The 22081-nt window shown below is 39.9% G+C and overlaps 2 protein-coding genes across 2 annotated transcripts; one reads left to right on the top strand and one right to left on the bottom strand.

Annotated features, from left to right (window-relative positions):
- The first annotated feature begins 904 nt into the window (after nucleotides 1–904).
- Nucleotides 905–13573, top strand: LOC119781023 (cryptochrome-1-like). Its single transcript, XM_038281318.1, has 13 exons — nucleotides 905–1080; nucleotides 7148–7256; nucleotides 7342–7484; nucleotides 7572–7756; nucleotides 7859–7947; nucleotides 8033–8173; nucleotides 8478–8789; nucleotides 8869–9020; nucleotides 9165–9367; nucleotides 9518–9628; nucleotides 9760–9852; nucleotides 9931–9999; nucleotides 13473–13573. The coding sequence occupies exons 1-13, from the start codon at nucleotides 923–925 to the stop codon at nucleotides 13571–13573; spliced, it is 1866 nt and encodes a 621-aa protein (XP_038137246.1). The 5' UTR covers nucleotides 905–922.
- Nucleotides 13574–14779: 1206 nt separating this feature from the next.
- LOC119781025 (transcription termination factor 2, mitochondrial-like) lies at nucleotides 14780–17577 on the bottom strand. Its single transcript, XM_038281319.1, has 2 exons — nucleotides 17469–17577; nucleotides 14780–16838 (listed from the first exon to the last, which is right to left on the bottom strand). The coding sequence occupies exon 2, from the start codon at nucleotides 16824–16826 to the stop codon at nucleotides 15684–15686; it is 1143 nt and encodes a 380-aa protein (XP_038137247.1). The 5' UTR covers nucleotides 16827–16838; nucleotides 17469–17577; the 3' UTR covers nucleotides 14780–15683.
- Nucleotides 17578–22081: the final 4504 nt, after the last annotated feature.

Consider the following 22081-nt stretch of genomic DNA (forward strand, 5'->3'; position numbering starts at 1 on the left):
AGCTAAACCGAGTCCCCATATGGGCTCTTAACTGTGTAATAAAACAACAGAGTCCTCTGCACATGATGACTGCCTGGCCTCGTAAGGTAGAGCATGCTGCAAAAACGTGACCACGCTGTGACACGCACGGATCAGTTTGGACCAATCAGAGCGCAGCTCGCGGCCCATACACGTAGCTAGTTGGCGGAGGGACTGGCAGTAGGTGCGGCTAAGCAGGAGGAGCGGCGGTCTTTCCCTGGGCTCCTGGAAGAAAATATCACCATATATCCCCGTTAAGAAGTCTACTTTCCGATTGTGAACCCAACTGGAAGACGACGAGGAAGGATTTCAACCGCTGGATGCTTGTTTGGGCGCCATTAAGACGACGAATTTGATAGTTTCGTGTTTACATAACGGGCTTTCACAGATCCTGCGACGGTGTCTTCTGGTCGTTAGCATCTCCAGGTGACTATAAACCAACAGGCCGGATAATATTCCGTCGTTTAATATCATTCAGGTGCGAAACGAGTCGAGAGGTTTTGTCTTTTTTCGTCGTTTTTGTGGTTTTTTCCACCATTAGTAAAAAACAAGTTATACAACAAACGAGGCCAGGGCGCTCTAGCGAGCTGGGTCTTAAAGTCCGCCGGGTTCACGCCGTTACATTTTTGGCGGAGAGTTTCCTCTCCTGCGCCCAAATGCTTCAGAAATCAACTGTTTATCAATTCTTCCACATTATGGAAAAAGTTCTGTTGGAGCAAGGCTAACCTGATATCCCGGGCTCTGTTATTTTTTTTTAATCTAAAGTGACTTTTTTCCCCTTTTTCTCCTCCTGGGACTTTTAACTGTCTGCGAATTGAAATAGAAATCGAACCAACCCCTTGAGGGAAAAGACTGCTGATCTTGCTCACGAAAGGAATAACTAAAGGACTCGTCCAGTTGAGTAATGGTCATTAATACGATCCACTGGTTCCGGAAGGGCTTGAGGCTCCACGACAACCCGTCGCTGAAAGACTCTCTGCTGGGAGCTGATACCGTCCGCTGCGTTTACATCCTCGACCCCTGGTTCGCTGGCTCTTCCAACGTTGGGATCAACAGGTGGAGGTGAGGAAACCCTAAAATATCCATTGATGCCTGCAGATTGAACACATCAGATTATATATTACACCATAAAATGAAATTAAAAGCAGGAATAAGCATGATTGCTTTCTAGGTGAAAAGTTACAATAATGTGATGCAGCACAAATGGACTGATTGCCTGATTAGGAGCTAATTGATCACTGATCAATAAAGATCATTAAGAAACCATAGTTTTTTACTATCATCCTAAAAACATTTTTTTTGTGTGACCACTTTAAACCACTCGAGTTTATTATGTTAAATAAATGTTCAACAACTTGAAATGACAGATTTAACAGACAAACTTCCTTTTTAAATCTCAATATTCCTTTGGAACCTCTATATTGGCTTAAAATGGTATAAAGAAATAACTACTGTTCTATTTTTTAATAAAATTTTCTCATCAGAAGTGTTTTTAAAACTATTTTTTCTTTTTATTAGTTCTGAAATTATGCATTTTATTTTTTTTATACTGAAAAATGATATCCTACAGAAGAGAACCCATGCTTCATATTTGTTAATAGTTTAATTTTTATTTTGAAAGCTAAATAATACAAACAAACGGTTGTTAGTTAAAGATATCCACATATTTAAAAAAATATATATATTAAAAATTATGTAACATTTTAAAGTTCTAAACTACTTTTACTGATCTGGACTCGGGGCACAATGGCTCTTTGTATATGAAGGGTTGCAGACCCCTGTGTTATACCAGTATAAACTGGCACACAGTTGTGAAAACAAACATTTCAAATATCAAAATCTACAAAGTCTGGGGAGCATTTTTATTTATTGCCTACTTTGATACCATTGAAGGAAATTCTGCAGCAATAAAACTAAACAAAAGCAGCCGTCGCAGAATAATCGGAAGAAGAAATTCATTGTTGATAGAAAGCGAAAGACATCATGTTTGCTGCAAACCATGTAAAACAGCGGGTTTCATTATCTAGCAAAAATGGTAATGTGAAAGAAAGATACGCCTACACATGTCTGGGGACTCACTATTCCCTTAGTAATACATGGCGGTGGCAGCATCATGCTGGGATATTGGTTTTCTTCAGGACAGGACAAATGCCCAAAACCCTAAAAGCTGGGATGCTGTCCGTTTTATTTATGCAGGAAAAAAACTCCACATATCTTTGCAAATATCACATAGAGCAATGGATTTGGGTGATCTATAGGTAAAGGGTCTGGTCTTCCTTGAGTACATCACCAAAGTATTGTAGCGTTGAATTTTAAGGCCACCAGTCAGACGTCTGAAGTCCAAACTGGGTCAGCAGCAGAACCGCGATCTGCAGAATGACTAAAAAGAGTGGAGATTTGACACTGCGTCGTTGAACACATTTCACCAACATCTCTTCTTTTTAGAACATGCAATGGCCCCTACACCAAAGAGAAAATGCTAAATAAGTTTACGATGAATAAATTATGATATGCAATGGAACAGAAACTGCAACTGAAAGGTGCCTTGGAACAATTTCCTGTTTTATTTTAGTGATGTTTTAAAAATAAAGTTGTTACACTTTTAGCTTCAGTCATATTAAGATAAAACTATTTTTTCCCTTCTAGCTCTAAAGATTCCAGAGCTGCAAATAGTTCTTAATATACCAAATAAAAAACTATTGTGTTTTTTTTTTTTGGTTTCATTCTTTTGTTCCACCACTGGATGTCCCACAGCAGTAAGTGGAAAGAAAATTAGTTAGATTAATTAATTAGAAGTTTTCCTATTTGAGCGGATCTTTGTTTGACATCCAATTAAGTATTTATTACCATTGATTAATAAGTTAACCTTTTGTCCTTCCGTCCGTCTGAGCAGCTCGAAGTCTGATCTTCATGCTCTAGATGATTACAGTTTTCACTCTGATTTTCTACGAAACAGTACCGCCAGCCGCACGCGTATCACTTGGGATTTTTATCAGTGAAATGAAAGTGGAGTAATGCATGATTCTTATGCTTTTTAACAAATATCATGCCTGTAGAATCAGACCACTACATTTTTACAATCCTAGATAAATGTGTGCTACCAATGCCTTCAGGGGACGTTTGCTTGAGAACATTAAGACACAAAAAAATACTAATGCATTCTCCAAATTTAGCCCTTCTGGAAGAGTGGCAAGAAGTAAATAACTTGCTTGAAGTTCTGCTTGCAGGCGCAAACCAGTTATAATGCAAAGACGGAACAGAAGGCTAACTTTTCGAAGGTTAAAAAGGTTAACTTTGAAGAAAATAACTGAGCGAGGTTCCAGAAGAGCTGAGGCTCACGCAGAGGTTCACCTTCCATCAAGATAACTAATCTAAACATAGAGCTAGAGCCACAGTGGAACAGTTTAGATCAGGTTTGAATCATTACATCAGGTTTGAGCTGTTTTACAAAGAGAAACGGCCAAAAAATGTCACCTTGAGACATTTGTTGAAAAAATTTGGAAACCAGCACATCTTATCCTACTGAATAAATACGTACTTCTTCAAGTTGTCCCTTCACTTAAAAATACCAACATCATCCGCTGACGTTTGTAGTCGTAAGAAGGTTGAATTTGTTACCAAGGTAAAGCATGACATAAAGAGAAAAACTGACGTCCCTGCAGAGATACCCTTCGGTGTGACGTCTGAGGTTCCGCCAGTCAAAACACAGAGTATCACTGTTTCTTCAGACCAAAATATTTGCCTGTCTCAGCCTCAGATATCCGTCCCAGCTGCCTGTCTGTGTGCATGTTGTTTAGCCTCCCTCTTTGGTCCAAACGTGGGATCTGATGCAAAACAGTGACTGTTTTTGATTCCTTTCAGAGTTGAATGTCATCTCCTGAAAAGTGAAGGGAGGGTTTGGGAGTGGGGCTAGGGCAGCAGTTAGGAGCATCCTTGTTTTTCTTTCAGTGTTACACAACAGCAGCCAGCTGTGACGCAGAGCGAATGCACAGCTACCCGATTCACTCCACCTTTTTAGCTTTTATCCTCATATTCAGCATGTACAGGCAGGGGAAACCTTTTGAGAGGCTTAAAAGGGGCAACCTAGCTCAGGTATTTTACACATCTTTGAATTACAACGCTTTTCTTTAATCGGAGTCAAGTCAGTTCCTAAAGTGATTAAATGACTAAAACTTTCGCTACCCGCTGGCATTTCCTAGCAGGGAACAAGTAGGTCATTGTGTTAATGGCAAACTCTTCCACTCTACAGCCTTTTCGACCTACTTCTGCTGTCCTGCCAGACCGGGAGACCCCAGCTTTGTCCGTCATGCCGCATTACAATTAACTTTGATCCCCAAAAAAGCAACGGCTGTCTGTAATTTATGTTCACACCATAACTAGAGCTGCTAGTTTACAGAGTCCCTCGCAGTGACCACTGAGCCGAAGTTTAAAGGGTCTCGTTTCCTTCGGCGGTCAGACTGCCCGAGTCGCCCTCGCTGTCTTCCACTGGCCTTGGATCAGATGGATTGTGAGCACAGCGTGTAATCCCAAACTGTCCCTGAAGCGGTGTGTAAACGTTTGGGTGGAGGCGTCAAACGGTGACTCATCACCGTTCATAGGGAAAGACTCCAGAGTCCACATCTTAACAAATGTGGCCAAAGCAGAAGGTGAAGCGCTCCTCCTCTAAAAGTTTCCAAATCCAGGTATTGGAAAGTTTTAGAAAATATAGGGCGGTCATTTTGTTTGGACCTCAGTAATGCTTAGATGAGGTAAAACCATTAGGACACAACGCTGTCTATGGAAACGTCTCTGAAGGTCGTTCTTTAACTGTCAGGAAGCAGTGTTTCCACTCATTGCATCAGACTGGCTAGACATTATCCAAATACTACTGGTTTGACAGAGAAATGTGAAAATCAGAAACATTCTCCTCTAATTATCCACTTTTGGTCCAGAAATATCTTTTTGAATGCTTTATTTTTGCAGGATTCCTTACATTTCTTAAAAATAAAACTGATAAATCTGCTGTTTTTTTATTAATATTATAATTTTTTGTGACGCTGTCAATTCTCTAACAAACCTCTGAAGCCTTCATAAAACATCTGGTTTCATACAGATGGATTAATTGGGACGTTTAGGTGGGATTTTCTCAGGATGTCTCCACCTACTGCTCTCTGTGCCAATAGCAACACAAAGGGAAGCTCCACATTACTGCTGCTCCGTCTGTGTTTACCTGTGAGTAGGTGGGTTCTGCTCCTGGTTTCTGCACTCATGTAGAGGAAATGTACTCTAGAGAGCAGCTTATGGCTAAGTGGTTATTTTTAAAGGAATATTTCAGAGCATTTTTCTTTTGACGTCACAGGCGGCGATGATGGAGCTTTTTGAATCCGTATGATTCAGCATTGAGTCAGTTACAGAGGAGATACAAACATTATGATTGTAGCTCAAAATTCATGTAATGGAGGATAAAATGAGAGAGAAAGGAGTGAAGTATTTTATTAGAACTCATTTGTATTCCTGTTCGGGGAATATTTATTTAGTTGGCAAGTTAATTAAAATTTTACTAGTTGCAATAATATCTGTTGGGGATTTTTATATTTTCCATGTAAGAATTTGTGTAATTAAAAACAAACAGATTAAATATTTAAAATGTCGATTTTATGTGTTATAATTAACATGCTTGGCAGTAGAGCAATGTTTTTTATCAATTGTTTTTAAGGTTTTTTGATAAATTCCAACTGTTTATATTTCATTAGGTGATCATTAAAGTTAAAAAAGCTTCAAATAAGTAAGAAATTATAGATAAAATATTCCCTAACTGGAATCATTCCCTTATTAATAATAATAGGTACAATGTTAAAGTACTGAATACTACAGAGGCCCATCTGTATGTTTAATATATGTGAAGATCTTGGGATAAAGTGCTGATCGGTCAGGCAGGAATTCAGATTTCATCTGCAATCCAAACTATGATTTTCTTTTAAATCACATTAAAACTGTTGTAGCTAAGCTGAGATATTTGGCACAGACACAAAGCCAGCTTGCCCCTTATTAATATAAATCCGCTTGCCCCGATTTTATTTTCAAATATAAATGTAACAGTAAGTATAGATAAAAGGAGATCTCTTTTCGTGTTCTTGTACTGACCCAACCAGTTTCCTCCTTTTCTCATTACTATCAGTGACAATTGCTCCTTCAGCATCGAGGGTCCAGTTTTTGTCCTGGTTTACTGACATTATGTCGGTGTAGTGTTTCTGATGACTCGCCACATTAGACCAAATTACTCTTCTCACTTCTTAAGCCGGGCTTTTAGGTCCCAGATGGAGGTAGTTGCTGAGATTTGGGTCACTACAATAATTTCAGGTAAAGGGAAAGTAAGACGGTTTAAATTAGAAATATTTTGAGCTGTAAAGCCTTGTCGAAAACACTCCTCTCTAATATCACAAATATTCAAAGTCCTTCAATCTGTTTAGATTATTGGACGAATCTTTTTTTATTTGGAGATGGATTTAGTCTACTATGGAAAATAACCTGCATCACATCATCAGATTGATCATTAGGGGGTGAATTCAGGAAGCTGGTAGAAGAGCACCACCTAGTGGTTCAGAAAGAAAACTGCTACTTAACTGCTTCATGTCAGTACAAAAAAAAAATCTGTTTTGCAGTCGTCTTCGAACCCGTTAGAGTCCATACTGGTTGATCTCAATTCAGTTTATTTCTATAGCGCCAATTCACAACACATGTAATCTCAAGGGACTTTCCAGTTCACCAGATCATCCAGTCAGTTTGATTCAAAGTTTTCTATCTAAGGAAAACCTTCATGAGACAGAAGCAGAGATACAGGAAGCAACTGTAAAAGGCGGAAGCACCGCCAGGCAGACGAGCTCCGTGCCAGCTCCCATTTCAGAGGATGAAGAGAGCACATCCAGCCAGTCACAGTCAGAGAAACAGGACTACACTGGAAAACAGGCCAATCTCCAACATCTATAAATAAAGATGTTGATGGCAGCAGTACAGATGATATTTCTCTCCAGGGTAGTGTAACAGCCAAACAGGAACAGACGAGGCCAAACTACTAGGAGGAAAAAGCAGAGAGAGCAGAATGTTAGAGATCTCCATATATATTTCTCAGTGTTTGATGTTTCTTCTGCAGGTTCCTGCTGCAGAGTTTGGAGGATTTGGACTCCAGCCTCCGGAAGCTCAACTCTCGTCTGTTTGTGATCCGCGGCCAACCCACTGATGTCTTTCCCAGACTTTTCAAGGTGATTTGATCCACCAGGAGACACACTGAGCTTCCTGCTGCTGTTCGATGGGACGCCTGCTCATTTATTTTCCTCTGGTCTGCAGGAATGGAACATCACTCGGCTGTCTTATGAGTATGACTCTGAGCCTTTTGGGAAGGAGCGAGATGCTGCCATTAAGAAGCTCGCCTCTGAGGCTGGAGTGGAGGTGACAGTTCGCATCTCCCACACACTCTATGATCTAGACAGGTGAGGTTATTTTATACCCACTCCACCCCCAAAATGTTGTTTTATTACTAATTATTAATGAACAAGTGTTTGTCTTGTTGCTTTCAGGATCATAGAGTTAAATGGCGGTCAGTCTCCCCTCACCTACAAGCGGTTCCAGACTCTGATTAGTCGTATGGATCCGGTGGAGCTGCCAGCTGAGGCCATAACAGCTGAGGTCATGGGGAAATGCGTAACGCCGCTGTCTGAAGATCATGATGAGAAGTTCGGGGTTCCCTCTCTGGAGGAATTGGGTGAGTTTAACAAAGTGAAAAAAATCATCTGCTTTTTTGAAGCTAGAAAACTGCAGGTTGTTTTTAGATTCCAAACATGTCTTCCTCTTCTTCTTCCTGCAGGTTTTGACACTGAAGGTTTGTCTTCAGCTGTGTGGCCGGGAGGAGAAACTGAAGCTCTCACTCGGCTAGAGAGGCATTTGGAGAGGAAGGTCAGTCATGTGATTCTTGATCTAATTCCCGGCCATGTGGCTCCTGCTTTCCCGTTTCCAATAATGTGAATGGTTTTGCCATCAGGCATGGGTGGCTAACTTTGAGCGTCCCAGAATGAACTCCAACTCGCTGCTGGCGAGTCCAACCGGCCTCAGCCCCTACCTTCGCTTCGGCTGCCTCTCCTGCCGCCTTTTCTACTTCAAACTTACAGACCTCTTCAGGAAGGTAAGTTTGTTTATTAACGGGTGAAATAAATAAATGAGGATGCCATTTATTGGTTGCAGGTTTGAGGGTATTTTATTTACTTAGCTCCATCGTAATCTGATTAAATTCAGCCTAGGTTCCTCTGAATATACAAAAAAGTCAAATAAAGGTGATTATTTAAAGCAAATGGGTAAAAATTCTAACCAGACTTTGCCGCAATCCCTCAATCTGAGCAAACATGTGGCGACAGTGGGGTAATACAAGACAGAAACATGGCGATGGGTATGAAGTTGGCCTTTAAACTAATCCTGATGTCTGACTCCAGGTGAAGAAGAACAGCTCCCCTCCTCTGTCGCTTTACGGCCAGCTGCTGTGGCGCGAGTTCTTCTACACGGCGGCAACTAACAACCCCTGCTTCGACAAGATGGAGAGCAACCCCATCTGTGTTCAGATCCCATGGGACCGCAACCCAGAGGCGCTGGCTAAGTGGGCTGAAGGCCGGACTGGTTTCCCCTGGATCGACGCCATTATGACCCAGCTGAGGCAGGAGGGCTGGATCCACCACCTGGCCCGGCACGCCGTGGCCTGTTTCCTGACCAGAGGAGACCTGTGGATCAGCTGGGAGGAGGGCATGAAGGTAGATGAGACGGATTCTACGTTTTTGTGTTTAAGAGGGGCTTCTGTGAACCATTTCTAATTGTTTGGGTTGTCGTCAGGTGTTTGAGGAGCTGCTCCTGGATGCAGACTGGAGCGTCAACGCAGGCAGCTGGATGTGGCTTTCCTGCAGCTCCTTTTTCCAGCAGTTCTTCCACTGCTACTGTCCAGTGGGGTTCGGCCGGCGTACCGACCCCAACGGAGATTACATACGGTAACGTTTGATCTTTCCAAACAATGTAGATTATTTTAGTTCAATCGGTTTCCTTTCATCCGTTTGGTTTCATAAAGAAGTCACACAGTTCAGTAGTGGTGTGGCCACAGTTGAATAACGACGCTCTCCTTCCTCCTCTCTCAGGCGCTACCTGCCCATCCTCAGAGGGTTTCCAGCCAAGTACATTTACGACCCATGGAACGCTCCGGAGGCCGTGCAGAAAGCTGCCAAATGCATCATCGGCGTACATTATCCGAAGCCCATGGTGAATCACGCTGAGGCCAGCTGCATCAACATCGAGCGAATGAAGCAGATCTACCAGCAGCTCTCCTGTTACAGAGGCTTCGGTAACGACACACACCTCAACTTTAGTCGTTTCTCTAGATTTTCGTTCATAGCTAATGTTTATCTTTGATAACTAAATCCGTTTGAATGAAAAAGCCTCAAACTTTAGTATCATCATTTGGTTTGATGTCATCACTCTATTTTCCCATCAGGCCTTCTGGCTACAGTTCCATCCAACTCCAACGGTAACGGCAACAATGAGGCGTCCTCAGATGGGATGGCGTTCTCCATCAATCCTTCACCACAGGCTGCATCTCCAGCAGGTAAGAGAAACAAGATCTCCTCTTCTCTCAGGCTTCAGGCAGAGACATCATTAAAACCCGGTTCTGTTTGTATCATTTATCACAACTTAAGCCTAAATTCACACGTTGGGTTGTTTTCTTTAACTTTTCAGCCTATCAGCTGCCGGCCCATTCACAGGGAGACTGGCAAAGTGGTATGTTGATGTACCTCCAGGGGGATCCTCAGGGCAGCACACATAAGCAGGGTAGGCACGACACAAACTTTATTTAATCCTTTTTATTATTATCTGTCAAGCTAATCATCTCCTCTTGTCTTTCTAAAGTTCCCAGTTATGCTCCCACTACCAGCATGATGTGTTACCCACAGATCTCAAGTCCTGCACTGCAAAAAGGTGCAAATTAAATCTCTGATTTACATACCTATAACCCCTTTATTTATACCGAGTCTTATTAAAAAACATGTCATATGTGTTGCTTGCTGTAAATCAGATTTTAGATTAGAGATGATTAAATTCATCATTGCACCTATAACTAGTACAAATTTAGGTATGAGGCTAATTAGCGACACTAGGCATCCAAGGAACAATTTAACACTTTTCTATATAAATTGGGCAGTTTTACCTCGATAACAATAACTGCACGATAAATGCTCCGGCTTCGCTATCAGAAATAAAGACATATGCAGGAAATGAAACTAATCTATTTATAAATTATTTGTCGAATAAATCACATTATATACCACTTTCAATAAAATAAAGTGGTACCCATTCACGTTTAAACATCCAACGATGTCTCATTTAAAAATGAGACGTTGAGAAAAATGTTTCCTCTCTTGCAAACAGTTTTGCGCAAAGGTAATGGAGCCTTTTGCACGTCATTGAACTCAGCATGTGGCTGTGCTGCAGGTGGTGGAGGTTGGATGTGTTACTTTAAGTGGTCTTGACCGTTTTTCAGACAGACTTTGCATTTCATGTTCTTTTGCTCAACATTTATGGTGACATTTCGGTGTCACCCGAACACGCTCTAGATTTCTTCTTTGCGCGCTCAGCTTCATCTCTGCTCCACAGGATTAACTGATGTAATTCTGTTTACAGTTGTGTCATGCTACGTTAAGAACGCACGCGCTAGAGGCAGCAGAAACAGCTAGTTTGTGTGCAAAGTCAATTGTGAGCAGCAGGAGCAGCGCTATGAAATCAGCAGCTGCTGGAGTTCAAAAATTGTTACTTCTGCTCCTCAATGCGCCACATTAACCAATCAGAGAAGCTGATCTGGGAGCTGCCAGGGAGACGGACACAACACTTTTGATGCAAAGCGCTATGATCACTCCTCTGAAACATTTTATTAACGGCTATATTAATTTAAAATGTTGAAACCTGCCTGCAGAATTTGTTTTATTATTCTGGTGCCTGCAGTTTCCAGGGCTTGCGGCCTGAACGTAGCATAAGACTTTTCTTCACTGGGCTCAGCCGCCATTCTCTTAGTTAACGAGTCGGACTGGATCGGTGGAATCACTGGATTAGACACCTGCTGCAGTATCTTAAAGGGGAAAGAAATACACTATATTGCCAAAAGTATTTGCTCACCTGCCTTGACTCACATATGAGCTTAAGTGACATCCCGTTCCTAATCCATAGGGTTCAATATGACGTCGGTCCACCCTTTGCAGCTAGAACAGCTTCAACTCTTCTGGGAAGGCTGTCCACAAGGTTTAGGAGTGTGTTTATGGGAATTTTTGACCATTCTTCCAGAAGCGCATTTGTGAGGTCGCACACTGATGTTGGACGAGAAGGCCTGGCTCTCAGTCTCCGCTCTAATTCATCCCAAAGGTGTTCTATCGGGTTGAGGTCAGGACTCTGTGCAGGCCAGTCAAGTTCATCCACACCAGACTCTGTCATCCATGTCTTTATGGACCTTGCTTTGTGCACTGGTGCACAGTCATGTTGGAAGAGGAAGGGGCCAGCTCCAAACTGTTCCCACAAAGTTGGGAGCATGGAATTGTCCAAAATGTCTTGGTATGCTGAAGCATTCAGAGTTCCTTTCACTGGAACTAAGGGGCCAAGCCCAGCTCCTGAAAAACAACCCCACACCATAATCCCCCCTCCACCAAACTTTACACTTGGCACAATGCAGTCAGACAAGTACCGTTCTCCTGGCAACCGCCAAACCCAGACCCGTCCATCAGATTGCCAGATGGAGAAGCGCGATTCGTCACTCCAGAGAACGCGTCTCCACTGCTCTAGAGTCCAGTGGCGGCGTGCTTTACACCACCGCATCCGACGCTTTGCATTGCACTTGGTGATGTATGGCTTGGATGCAGCTGCTCGACCATGGAAACCCATTCCATGAAGCTCTCTGCGCACTGTTCTTGAGCTAATCTGAAGGCCACATGAAGTTTGGAGGTCTGTAGTGATTGACTCTGCAGAAAGTTGGCGACCTCTTCGCACTATGCGCGTCAGCATCCGCTGACCCCGCTCCGTCAGTTTACGTGGCCTACCTCTTCGTGGCTGAGTTGCTGTCGTTCCCAAACACTTCCATTTTCTTATAATACAGCTGACAGTTGACTGTGGAATATTTAGGAGCGAGGAAATTTCACGACTGGATTTGTTGCACAGGTGGCATCCTATCACAGTTCCACGCTGGAATTCACTGAGCTCCTGAGAGCGACCCATTCTTTCACAAATGTTTGTAAAAACAGTCTGCATGCCTAGGTGCTTGAATTTATACACCTGTGGCCATGGAAGTGATTGGAACACCTGATTCCAATAATTTGGATGGGTGAGCAAATACTTTTGGCAATATAGTGTACAAGCTGCCAGCACACATTGGAAAAAAATGGCAGAATTAAGTTATTTTTTTATTTTATTTATTATTTTACCGACAGGAAAATTATCTGCGGTTATCATAGTGAATAACGGTAACAGTAAAAATCTGGTTTATCTCCCAGCCCTAATATGAGTATAAATATTTATCAATGCTCTTTTGCTAATACATAATTTAAAACTTTGTTTTTGAACAAGCATTACTTCCTTATCATAGCATTTCAAATTGACACAATTCTTGGAAAGTTGATCTGCTACACGTTCCAAAAGCTGCTAGCTCTTTCTGCGCTATAAGAAAACTGTGTTAGAGGTTTAACAGCATAAGAAATGATCTGACGTGTTTTTCAACAATCTTTAGTTTTTAATGAATATATATAATTAATATATATCAGATTTTAGCTGATAAACCTTTTTTGTAATAAAAAATAAGATGTAATCAAAACATTTGTTTTTTGACGACCTTTGCTTTTTTTGTCACTCAGCGTTTCAAATCTAGTTAAATGATAAATAATTATTTTACTCTGAGGTCCTAAGAGTTATTATCTCATTTTTTATGATATTTTACTGTTGTATGAAATAGTATTAATTATTAATGCATCATTATTGATTTCCTAAATTGAAGTCATCATTAGATTCATTTTCGCATAATGTAACAGACATTTTCTACAATCTTATCTGAATTAAACATATTAGTCTTACTAAGCTTTATTTCTTCAAAGTAAAAATCCAAAAGGATTTTAGGAACTTTTGGTCAGATGTTTTCCATTCTTGCATATCTGCTGTAAAGGTCATTAATAAACCTTTATTAATATGTTTTTATTGTACAACCTATTTCAGATTAAGAAATTCTACAGAGTTTATCAGCTAATAACTTAATTATATTAAAAGTTTATTATATAGTTTCCTTAGTACTTGGCTGTTTTTAGACAGCTAATTAGCTTCACCCATCCATAAGGGGATAATTATTTTAAAGCATTGTTTTTTTAATAGAGCAGAGCGGAATCATACTTCTCTTTTCTAAACCTCAGATGTTTGTTTGCTTTAAGGGCCTGAGCACTTTCCCGTCACACATACCGGTGGGAAACGGCACAACGAGGACTCTGGCCACAGCAGAGGATCGAAAGTCCAGAGGCAGAGCAACCATTAAGAGTTAGTGACAAACTCTTCTACTCCTAAATTGTTCTCCAAATACCTAAACATGTTCAATAACTGAAAATAAGTACTGATGGTAAAAATGGGTTCAATTCACCTGAAAAAGGGATATTTATCTATTTATTTTTCTTTTATTTCAGGTGTTTCTGTTTGTTCTCCTTCAGCCAAATCAAAGCAGACACTAAAGGACTATGAGGTTAACCTACAGCACTGCTGTGTTGCATGAACGCACCTTCAGGATGATTGAATGCACTCACACACGTCCCCCATTAAACAGACTGTGGACTCTGATGAGGACTGCACTTCCCGGGCAGCGCTGACTCACTCTGCCCATCCTCGGGTCGATATCGACAGCGACAAACATCCTTGTGTATATAATGAATTTGCTAATTGCAGCTCACACGACTTGTACATATTTGGATATTTTAATGTATGTTTTCTCTCCTTGTGTAGCCATAAACCCATTGATATATTTTTGATATGAGAAATTAATATGGATGGATTTTTTTTTTTTTTTTGATAGTTCTCAGTAAATAAAAAAAAAATCTAAGGCTGTCCTTAGAACAAAAAAAAAGAATGCTGAGAAAGCTTTTTTGTTTGCTAACCATCATTTTCCCCAAAGTTTGATCTTTGTTGAGCCATCTGTCGTAAACTTTCAAGCAAAAGTGTTTTGGTTGATCTCAGTACTTGTGGACGTGTTGCGTTCCTTTCCAGTGTGATGGCGAAATGAACAACCATCCTGTTTTCCTTTTTTTTTGTAGTTTTATTTTTTGGCAAACAGACTAAAAACTTTTCCATCAGTGATTTCTCTGTAAAATCCCTAATAAATGAGTGTACCACGGACTGGATAATGGTGAATTCATTTGAATATAATCAACCTGCACATAGGAGTTCAGAGATAGCATTTGATTCGTATTATTATATGCAAAAATGTTTTGCAACCTAAAATTCCAGCAATTATAACCATTAATCAAACATGGATAAAAGTTCAGGCAGTTTGTTAACCTTTTAGTTGCACCTTTTGTGTTGATTTCATAGTTTTAGGTTATTGTTTCAATGCATTTTAGTTAACGAGTCCTTTTTTTCATCTCAAGGGTTGAACTTTATACAGGTAAAAATATAATTTGTTTTGGATAAATTGACCATTTTGAGAACCTGCTAAAGACTCCAAAGAAAAGCAGGCAGCCATCTTTGCTTTACGTTTAAATAAAAAAAAATCTCCAAATTGTTTTATTGCAGCTTAAAGAAGAGTTTTCAAAGAACAGAATCCCTAAAATCATAATGCCACCAGTGCAGAGCTTACTCAACTTTGGCAGGAGAGACGTTAATAAATCTGCAAAGGCTGAGAAAGAGTTTTAGCTAAGGTATAGATTTAGATTATTTAGGAAGTTCAAAGACGGAAAATGTTGTCTAAATACCTTATGCATGTCACATAAGAACCTGAAAGGTGAATATCAGAAATACGGCGTGCAGAATGATTTGAATTAGTGTTATTTATTGGAGACTGCAGATATGCAGAGTGTCTTAGACATGTCAGTCCCACAATTATTACAAGGTTATACAGTAGGAGATGCAGTTTGCAACATAACCGGGTTGCAAGATAAAAATATGACTGGGTGGGATTTTATGTGAAATACCAAAATAATCAGCATAATTGGGAAGTGGAAGGAAAAAAAACAACTTCTGGATCGTTCTTTACGTAACAGTTGAAGCCTTGGTCTTATCTAAGTAAATGGCCCTGCACATGAATAAAAAATGTCAAAAAAAATGCATCAATCCTGTCCCACTTCAATATCATGCCCTATGTTTCCCACATAAACAATGAAATGAAATAAAAATGTGACGTGAAAAAAACGGAACGGATAGATAATCTTGCAAGGCACTGTATATTTGGTTTGATGTTTAGAAATGAAATGAAACATACAGTATGTCTGAACTATGCAGGCCTAAATAAGGCACGGTCCCAGAAATGCTGAGTAAGTCAAGTGTTAATTCCTATCAATGCAGATCATTCCAGATTCCTGTGAGATTTGAATAACTTAAGAATATGAGCATCAATAAACCAAAGGTTATTAGCGTTTCCATTCTGTCTGTAGCTCTGATCTTCATTCCTCAGCAGTCCGAAGAGGAGCGACGGGGTTAAAGAGAGGCCTCTGCTGCCTGAGGTTAAGCTTGGCGTAGCTCATTTCAAAGTCCTTCTTGGTTCCTACGATTACGTCCAAGCTGCCAGAGCACACGTCATATCCGTAAGACGCAAGCTTCTGGATGCGATAGAGCACGATCTGCGTGGTGAGCTCCAGGACGTTCGGGGATTCCTTCACCTGCCGGACGCTCAGGCCGGCGTCCAAAAGCCCCTGGAAGCGTCCTGCCAAGGTGGGCAATGAGTAGTATAAAACGGCCGGGCAGCGGATCACTACCTGCTTTAGTTCATCGTCGGAGCAGCTGAGAGCGCCCTGGACGTAGGCCAGCGCCTGCTGCATGGCTTCAGGCTTCAGCTCTGAGATGGAGGCTCTGAGGCTGGACACCAGGTTGAGGAGCTCCTCGGTGGTGAAGCCCTGCTCCCTGAGGAAGCCCAGACTGTCCCTCCAGGCCTCAGCTGGACGCAGGAGAATGTACGGGTTCTGACTGAGGAGCTTCTGCAGCCAAACCCGGAGATTAGCCTCATCCCCACCCAAGTCCAAGTAGGTCTCTCTGAGGGTGTGTATCACCTCCTGGTTGCGCTCCACGGGCTGACTGAAACTCTGCGGCGCGCTGGCCATCAGCTTGCTGATTATCTTCTTATTGAGGCGGAGGCTCTGGAGGTACAGGATGTTGGCCTGTTGGTTGCTGTGGTGGCTTACAGAGAAAAAGGAAGCCGGGAACTTTTCAACGATGCTCAGAAGGGCCCGCTGGTTGGAGCACACGGACCCCCAGAGGTCCCGCTGGGCCACCACGTCCTCCGGTGGAATCAGAACGGCCTCTGGGTGGGTTTCAAGGATGTGGGCGATCGCCGCCGTGTCTGCGCCCATGTCCCTCAGCAAGGCGGCTGTATCGGACACATAAACAGTGGTCTCAGACAAAACCCAGCCCTTCAGCTTACGGATCTTCCTCACGTCCACCGACAGCTCGTACAGAGAGTCAACCGTGCTCTGGTTTTCCTCCCTTTTATTGTGGGAGGCCACAGTAGAGGTGAGAGAGGCAAAAGGAGGCAGGAGCATCCTCATCTTCTGGCCAGAGGAGCACAGAGATGCAGCGGTGACGCGTAGCATTGCAGTGGATCTCTGCACAGAACACAAAAAGAAACCTTAACAAAAGCTGATCTTCATAGTTCCTCATGTTGCTCACAAGTCTAATAATTACAGCAAAATGCCATGTGGTCAAAAACCAATGGATCATTTTTTACATATAATATCCAGAGTGAAGCATGGTGCTGGGAGCATCATGCTGTGGGGGGAGATTTAAACAACACAGATAGGGAAGCTGGTAAGAAAAAAATCAGGAGGAGAATAAATAGATCAGTACTAAAAATAAAAATGTAGAAAGGGTTTGAGTCGCATTAAAGCATCTTTAAAAATGTAAATAACTTTTTGCTATTTTCTTAAAACCTATATATACACACAGTATATGAGGTGCAAACAACTTGATTGTGTTTCCAATATGCATATTTTTATTTAAAGTGACAAAAAGATGATAAAGAAGAAAATGAAGTGCACTGATAGCAGCTGTCACTGCTGCCCTCCACATGTGATGTTACATGTGTCTGTTATGTATATAAAGCCATGACAACAGCAGGCCACCGCTGCAGAGCCACAACACCAACATGAGTGAATAGAACAGCAGCAGATAGAAAAACACACATAGATACGCTTTGTTATGAGGCATAAAATGAACAATAAAGTGGGTTCATTTACCAGATTTCAGGGGGCTTTGTTGCTGTGACTCCGTTGTCATTCCCACCGCTCTGCTTTCATAACACAGACCGGGCGTGGGCGGAGCTAGTGAGGCACGTAAGAGGTACGTGAACAGGAAGCGCATGATGTGCGGTGCGCAACCGAGCCGACTCAATACGCCGGTTCTTTTATTTGAACCAGTGGACAGATTCCCGCCTTAGGTTAGATTTAATACAAAACAATAACGATGTTTAGATTTTAATTTAAACATTAATTACATTAAATGTAATCTCAGAAGCAGGACGTGTTAATCAGCAAAGACTTGTTCTACTGTTAAAAGAGCCAAGTCCTTTTTTGTTGGAAAAAAAAATAAATCAAGTCACAAATCGAGCCAACTGATAACACCAAACCAACTCAGAAATGTTTTTTTTTTTTTACTACATTTTTGCACAATATATACATTTTTTACACTGCTCATAACTTCCACATCGATGCCTGTTTTTTTTCTTTTCCCTTCATCGTTTACATTGATAACCGCTGCACTTTATGAAATCGAAATCACATTAAATACCCGTATGATCCATTAATGCATCCTCTCCTCTTATGTTGAAATCTACCGATTTGTTTAACTCTTTGTCTGTGTGAGTTATTGTCTAAAAGGGGCAGAGCTGGATGGGGGGCCATGGGTGGCTATGGCTACCCTAAGCCAATCTTTGGCCACCCCTGTGGCCACCACTACCATTTTCCCCTCTAATACAGATGGTCAAATGGAATATTCAGAACATTTTATTTTTTGTGGGTAAATATACACATCGATATACTAACATCAAAGATAATAAATATAGAATACATGCTCTTTTCAGAGCTAGATTTTGTGTTATATGGGGTAAAGAGAAACTTATGTGTCTCTGCAAGTCATCTGGGAGTCTTAAGTGAAATCAAAGATAAATAACTTTTTTGATAAAAACTTATCAAATAATCCATTTATGTAGATATTAGTGTTTGTAAATATCAGTTTCATGCAGAATGTTTATTGATACAAGTAGGTAAGTAATGACAATGGAAAAGATTTACACCCCAGATCTCAAAACATGAAAGAGTTTTATCCACTATACCTTTTATTTAGAAATTGCCGACGTTGAAATATATGCGTCTATTTGTTAGCAAAGGCTGTAGGAAAGTATAGTTTGTCTTTATTTAGAAAATATGGATGTTTTGCTCGTTAATTTTCCTGTTGGAACAGTGTAGATTTATGTAGGACCCACTCTGCCATATTTGACAATAAATACAGAAATAAATAAATGCTCAATAACTAAATAAGCATTCAGTTAATCACCCCCCAAAATACCATAAATAAATAAATGCAAGTAGAAATGAAATTATACACCGAGACATAAATGCATACATCTCTTTTAATTAGCTTCTTTTTTTATTTGTAATAATTACCCTCTAGAAGTTGACCCTCCTCATTTAAATAATGAGGCAGAAATGCATACAGAAATGTAAAAACGACAGGCAGAAATAAATAGCGTTTAAAAAATAAAGAGGGTAAAAAAAAATACAAAGGAAGAATAAAACAGACAAAAATATTATATCAGGCACATAAATAATTAAAAAATAAGTAATAAATAAATAAAGTCCAAGATTATAACGGACAATAAATAAATAAGGTAATTATTACAAAGGTGAATAAATAAAGAAGTTAATTAAAAGAGATATATACATTTATATCGCACTATTTAATTTAATTTTTACCTACATTTATTTTTTTATTGTATTTTGGGGACAATTAATTGAATGCTTATTTATTTATTGAGCATTTATTTATTTCTGTATTTATTTTTAAATTTGGCAGAGTTGGTCCTCCATATAGATTGACCCTGAGGTTCTGGTGCCTGTTTTTGGCCCCCCTCAGTGTACATTGGTTATTCCCTTATAAAAAGTTTCTGGCTACGCCTCTGCTGTCTAATTCCTCGTTTGTTGTTTAAAATGTGTGCATTTTTCATAGTCATTCATCAGAATAATAATAAAAAAAAAACCTAAACAACTGTCTATTTCACTGACAGATGAAGGTTGACTGTGTGGAAATTACGTTTATTGAAAATGGCATCAAAGCAGAGGACGCACTGATGACGGAGTCTGTGTGAATGAGTAATTCCTACTGCCTTTTCCTTTACAGTATAAAGTAAGTTCATAAAATTTACAGGGTTCCCATTTTAAAGTGTAATGACCAAGGAATTTTGCTTGGCATCATCGGAACCAGCTGATATTAATCTGCACTGATTGGCAGGGTTGCTCTAATTACTCTTACAGTTACAGCTGGTGTCCATCTATGTGCCCAATACTTTTTTAATGCCATTCTGTACTGTCTGTCAGGCTACTTTAATATATTTTTCTATGTGGAACGGACAGATTGATATCGCCATAAGGTATTTGTCAGTTGCACCTTTATAACGATATATCTAATTAGACAAGTGATGATTTATTCTGCTGATTTATTTAGTAGATGTGTCGCAGTGCAAAAAAAGGTACATATTCTGTTAATTTAACAAAGCAGGATGTGTGAAGAAGTTTAAGTTTGGTTTAAGTCTTAGCATTGGGTTGTAAGGGAAAAAGTCATGGTTTTATCTAAGGTCGACCTTAAAGAGCTTTAATCTACTCCTTTTTAAAAACGATTAAAAATTATTTGTTTTGTAGTTTTTGTCAGTGTAACTTTTTTTTACTCTATTGTCTTTAGAAATAAGTTTGCATGTTACGTTTTATTTTTATTTAGTGTTGTGTCTCATATTGACCACATGATGTCGCTGTTTATCCAGGTATGTACAATGAGGGAAACATTCAAAGTTCTTTAAACTGGACAAATAAATCTCTGAAAGCACAGATTTTAAACAAAACGTAATTTTTTTAAATGCTGATTGGCTATAACTGAAATAAAACCTTTCTGTAGATAGCTCGTATCGTTTGCTGCCTGCATCTATTGATGGACACAGTTGTCTCTTAGCAGCAGCAACCAACAGGACCTTAAATATACTAGAACCACCTGCTGTCGTCATGTTTTAGCAGTCCTCTCTGCTCTCAGGAACCAGACTGGAAAGACATTAAAATTTGCTTTGTTATCCTCACAGGCCATAATTAGCTCGTCTTCACTCAGACAGGCTCACAAGTCTTACACTGGGACTAAAATGTAATCCCCCACAGATAATAGCATGTCTAACATGCACATTTACTGTAGAATAACATCAGGAGCTTTATCCCAAGGAGGCTCACAGATCAAGTTAATTAGGATTCCCAGACACTGCAGAGCACCTGTTGCTGGCATTCAACTCTGTCCTTTACCAGGAATAACTCAAAACTTGGGAACACTAAATTGTTGACGTCTTTAGATGTCGGAGAGCAATAATTACACTTTAATCCACTGTGTGCTGAAAGCTGTAAGCCCCTCAGTGCTCTATGGTTTTAATTATACCCATAGGAGCGGAACCCAAACTGTGCTTTATTGTTCTTATGCAAACAAGTAACTTTATTAAATGCTAGAATTAAAATCCTGCAGCAAAATAAAATATCTATTAATAGAAACTCATGAGCAAACTCGGACACCTCTAGATGCTAAGATATGTTTAAATGTTTTTAAAATGTTGATATACATTCTATTCTACATTGTTTTGTTGTATTGCATATTTACTGGGAAGCTTTTGGTGATTTTTATCTGTGAAAATTGCTATACAAATAATTTATTTGACTTACTTGTATATTAAAAATTCTTAAGTTTGCTGTCCTCATCACCTTCAGCTTTGAGATCTTTTTCATGCATGTGTATGTCTTCCCTCAGACTTTCCAGTAAAGTTTAGATGAGGCTTCTTATTCTAAGACTTGCTTATTTCTTCCATTTATACTGATAATATAGTACTAAAACTAATATATACATATTTATACTTTTTTGTTGTTGTTTTCTTTTTTAGGTGGTCTATTTTCCCTAAATGTGGTGGATGTTATGGGAGCTGCTGAGATTCTGCAACAGGAAAGGATCTCCATACCATGACACTTCCACCTCCATGCTTCACAGCTGGTATGAGATTATTTAGCTGGAAGAGTTGATCTAGTTCATGCTAGACATTTTCTTTATTCTTGTGTCTAAATAGTTGACATTTAAAGTAATCTGTTCAGAGACCTTTATGTCGGAAGTCCTGGGTCTGTATTCATAAATAATCTTGCAGGTAAAAGTTAAATTCTAAGAAAAACCTTTGAAGATCTGAAATTATAAGTTTATCTCGGTTGCATAAAAGCTTTTGTTCAGAGTAGTGAGAAAGACTTTTAGTGATCTAGGTGGATTTTAGGCAAATAAGAAGGCAGGGATGAGAGCTGATTGGCCAAACAACCACCTAAAGGGTAGAGAGAATGAGTGCTTAAAGTTCTTTAATGATCAGGCATTAAATAATATGTAGTTAAGATCAATTTGTTTGTCTTTTAAGGGAGAAACTGACTAGTTTCAGCAGATTCAGATGAATATATGTAAAAAAAAAAGGAAAGAAAAAACAATATACTACAGATACATTTTAAATGTTTAGACTGTAAAAGACTTTCACTAATTAAGAGAATTAAGAAAATAATTTGTAAAATACTTTACAAAAAATGTG

This window comes from Cyprinodon tularosa, unplaced genomic scaffold (genome assembly GCF_016077235.1).
Source record: "Cyprinodon tularosa strain WSP-4 unplaced genomic scaffold, ASM1607723v1 ctg17, whole genome shotgun sequence".
Lineage (NCBI taxonomy): Eukaryota > Metazoa > Chordata > Actinopteri > Cyprinodontiformes > Cyprinodontidae > Cyprinodon > Cyprinodon tularosa.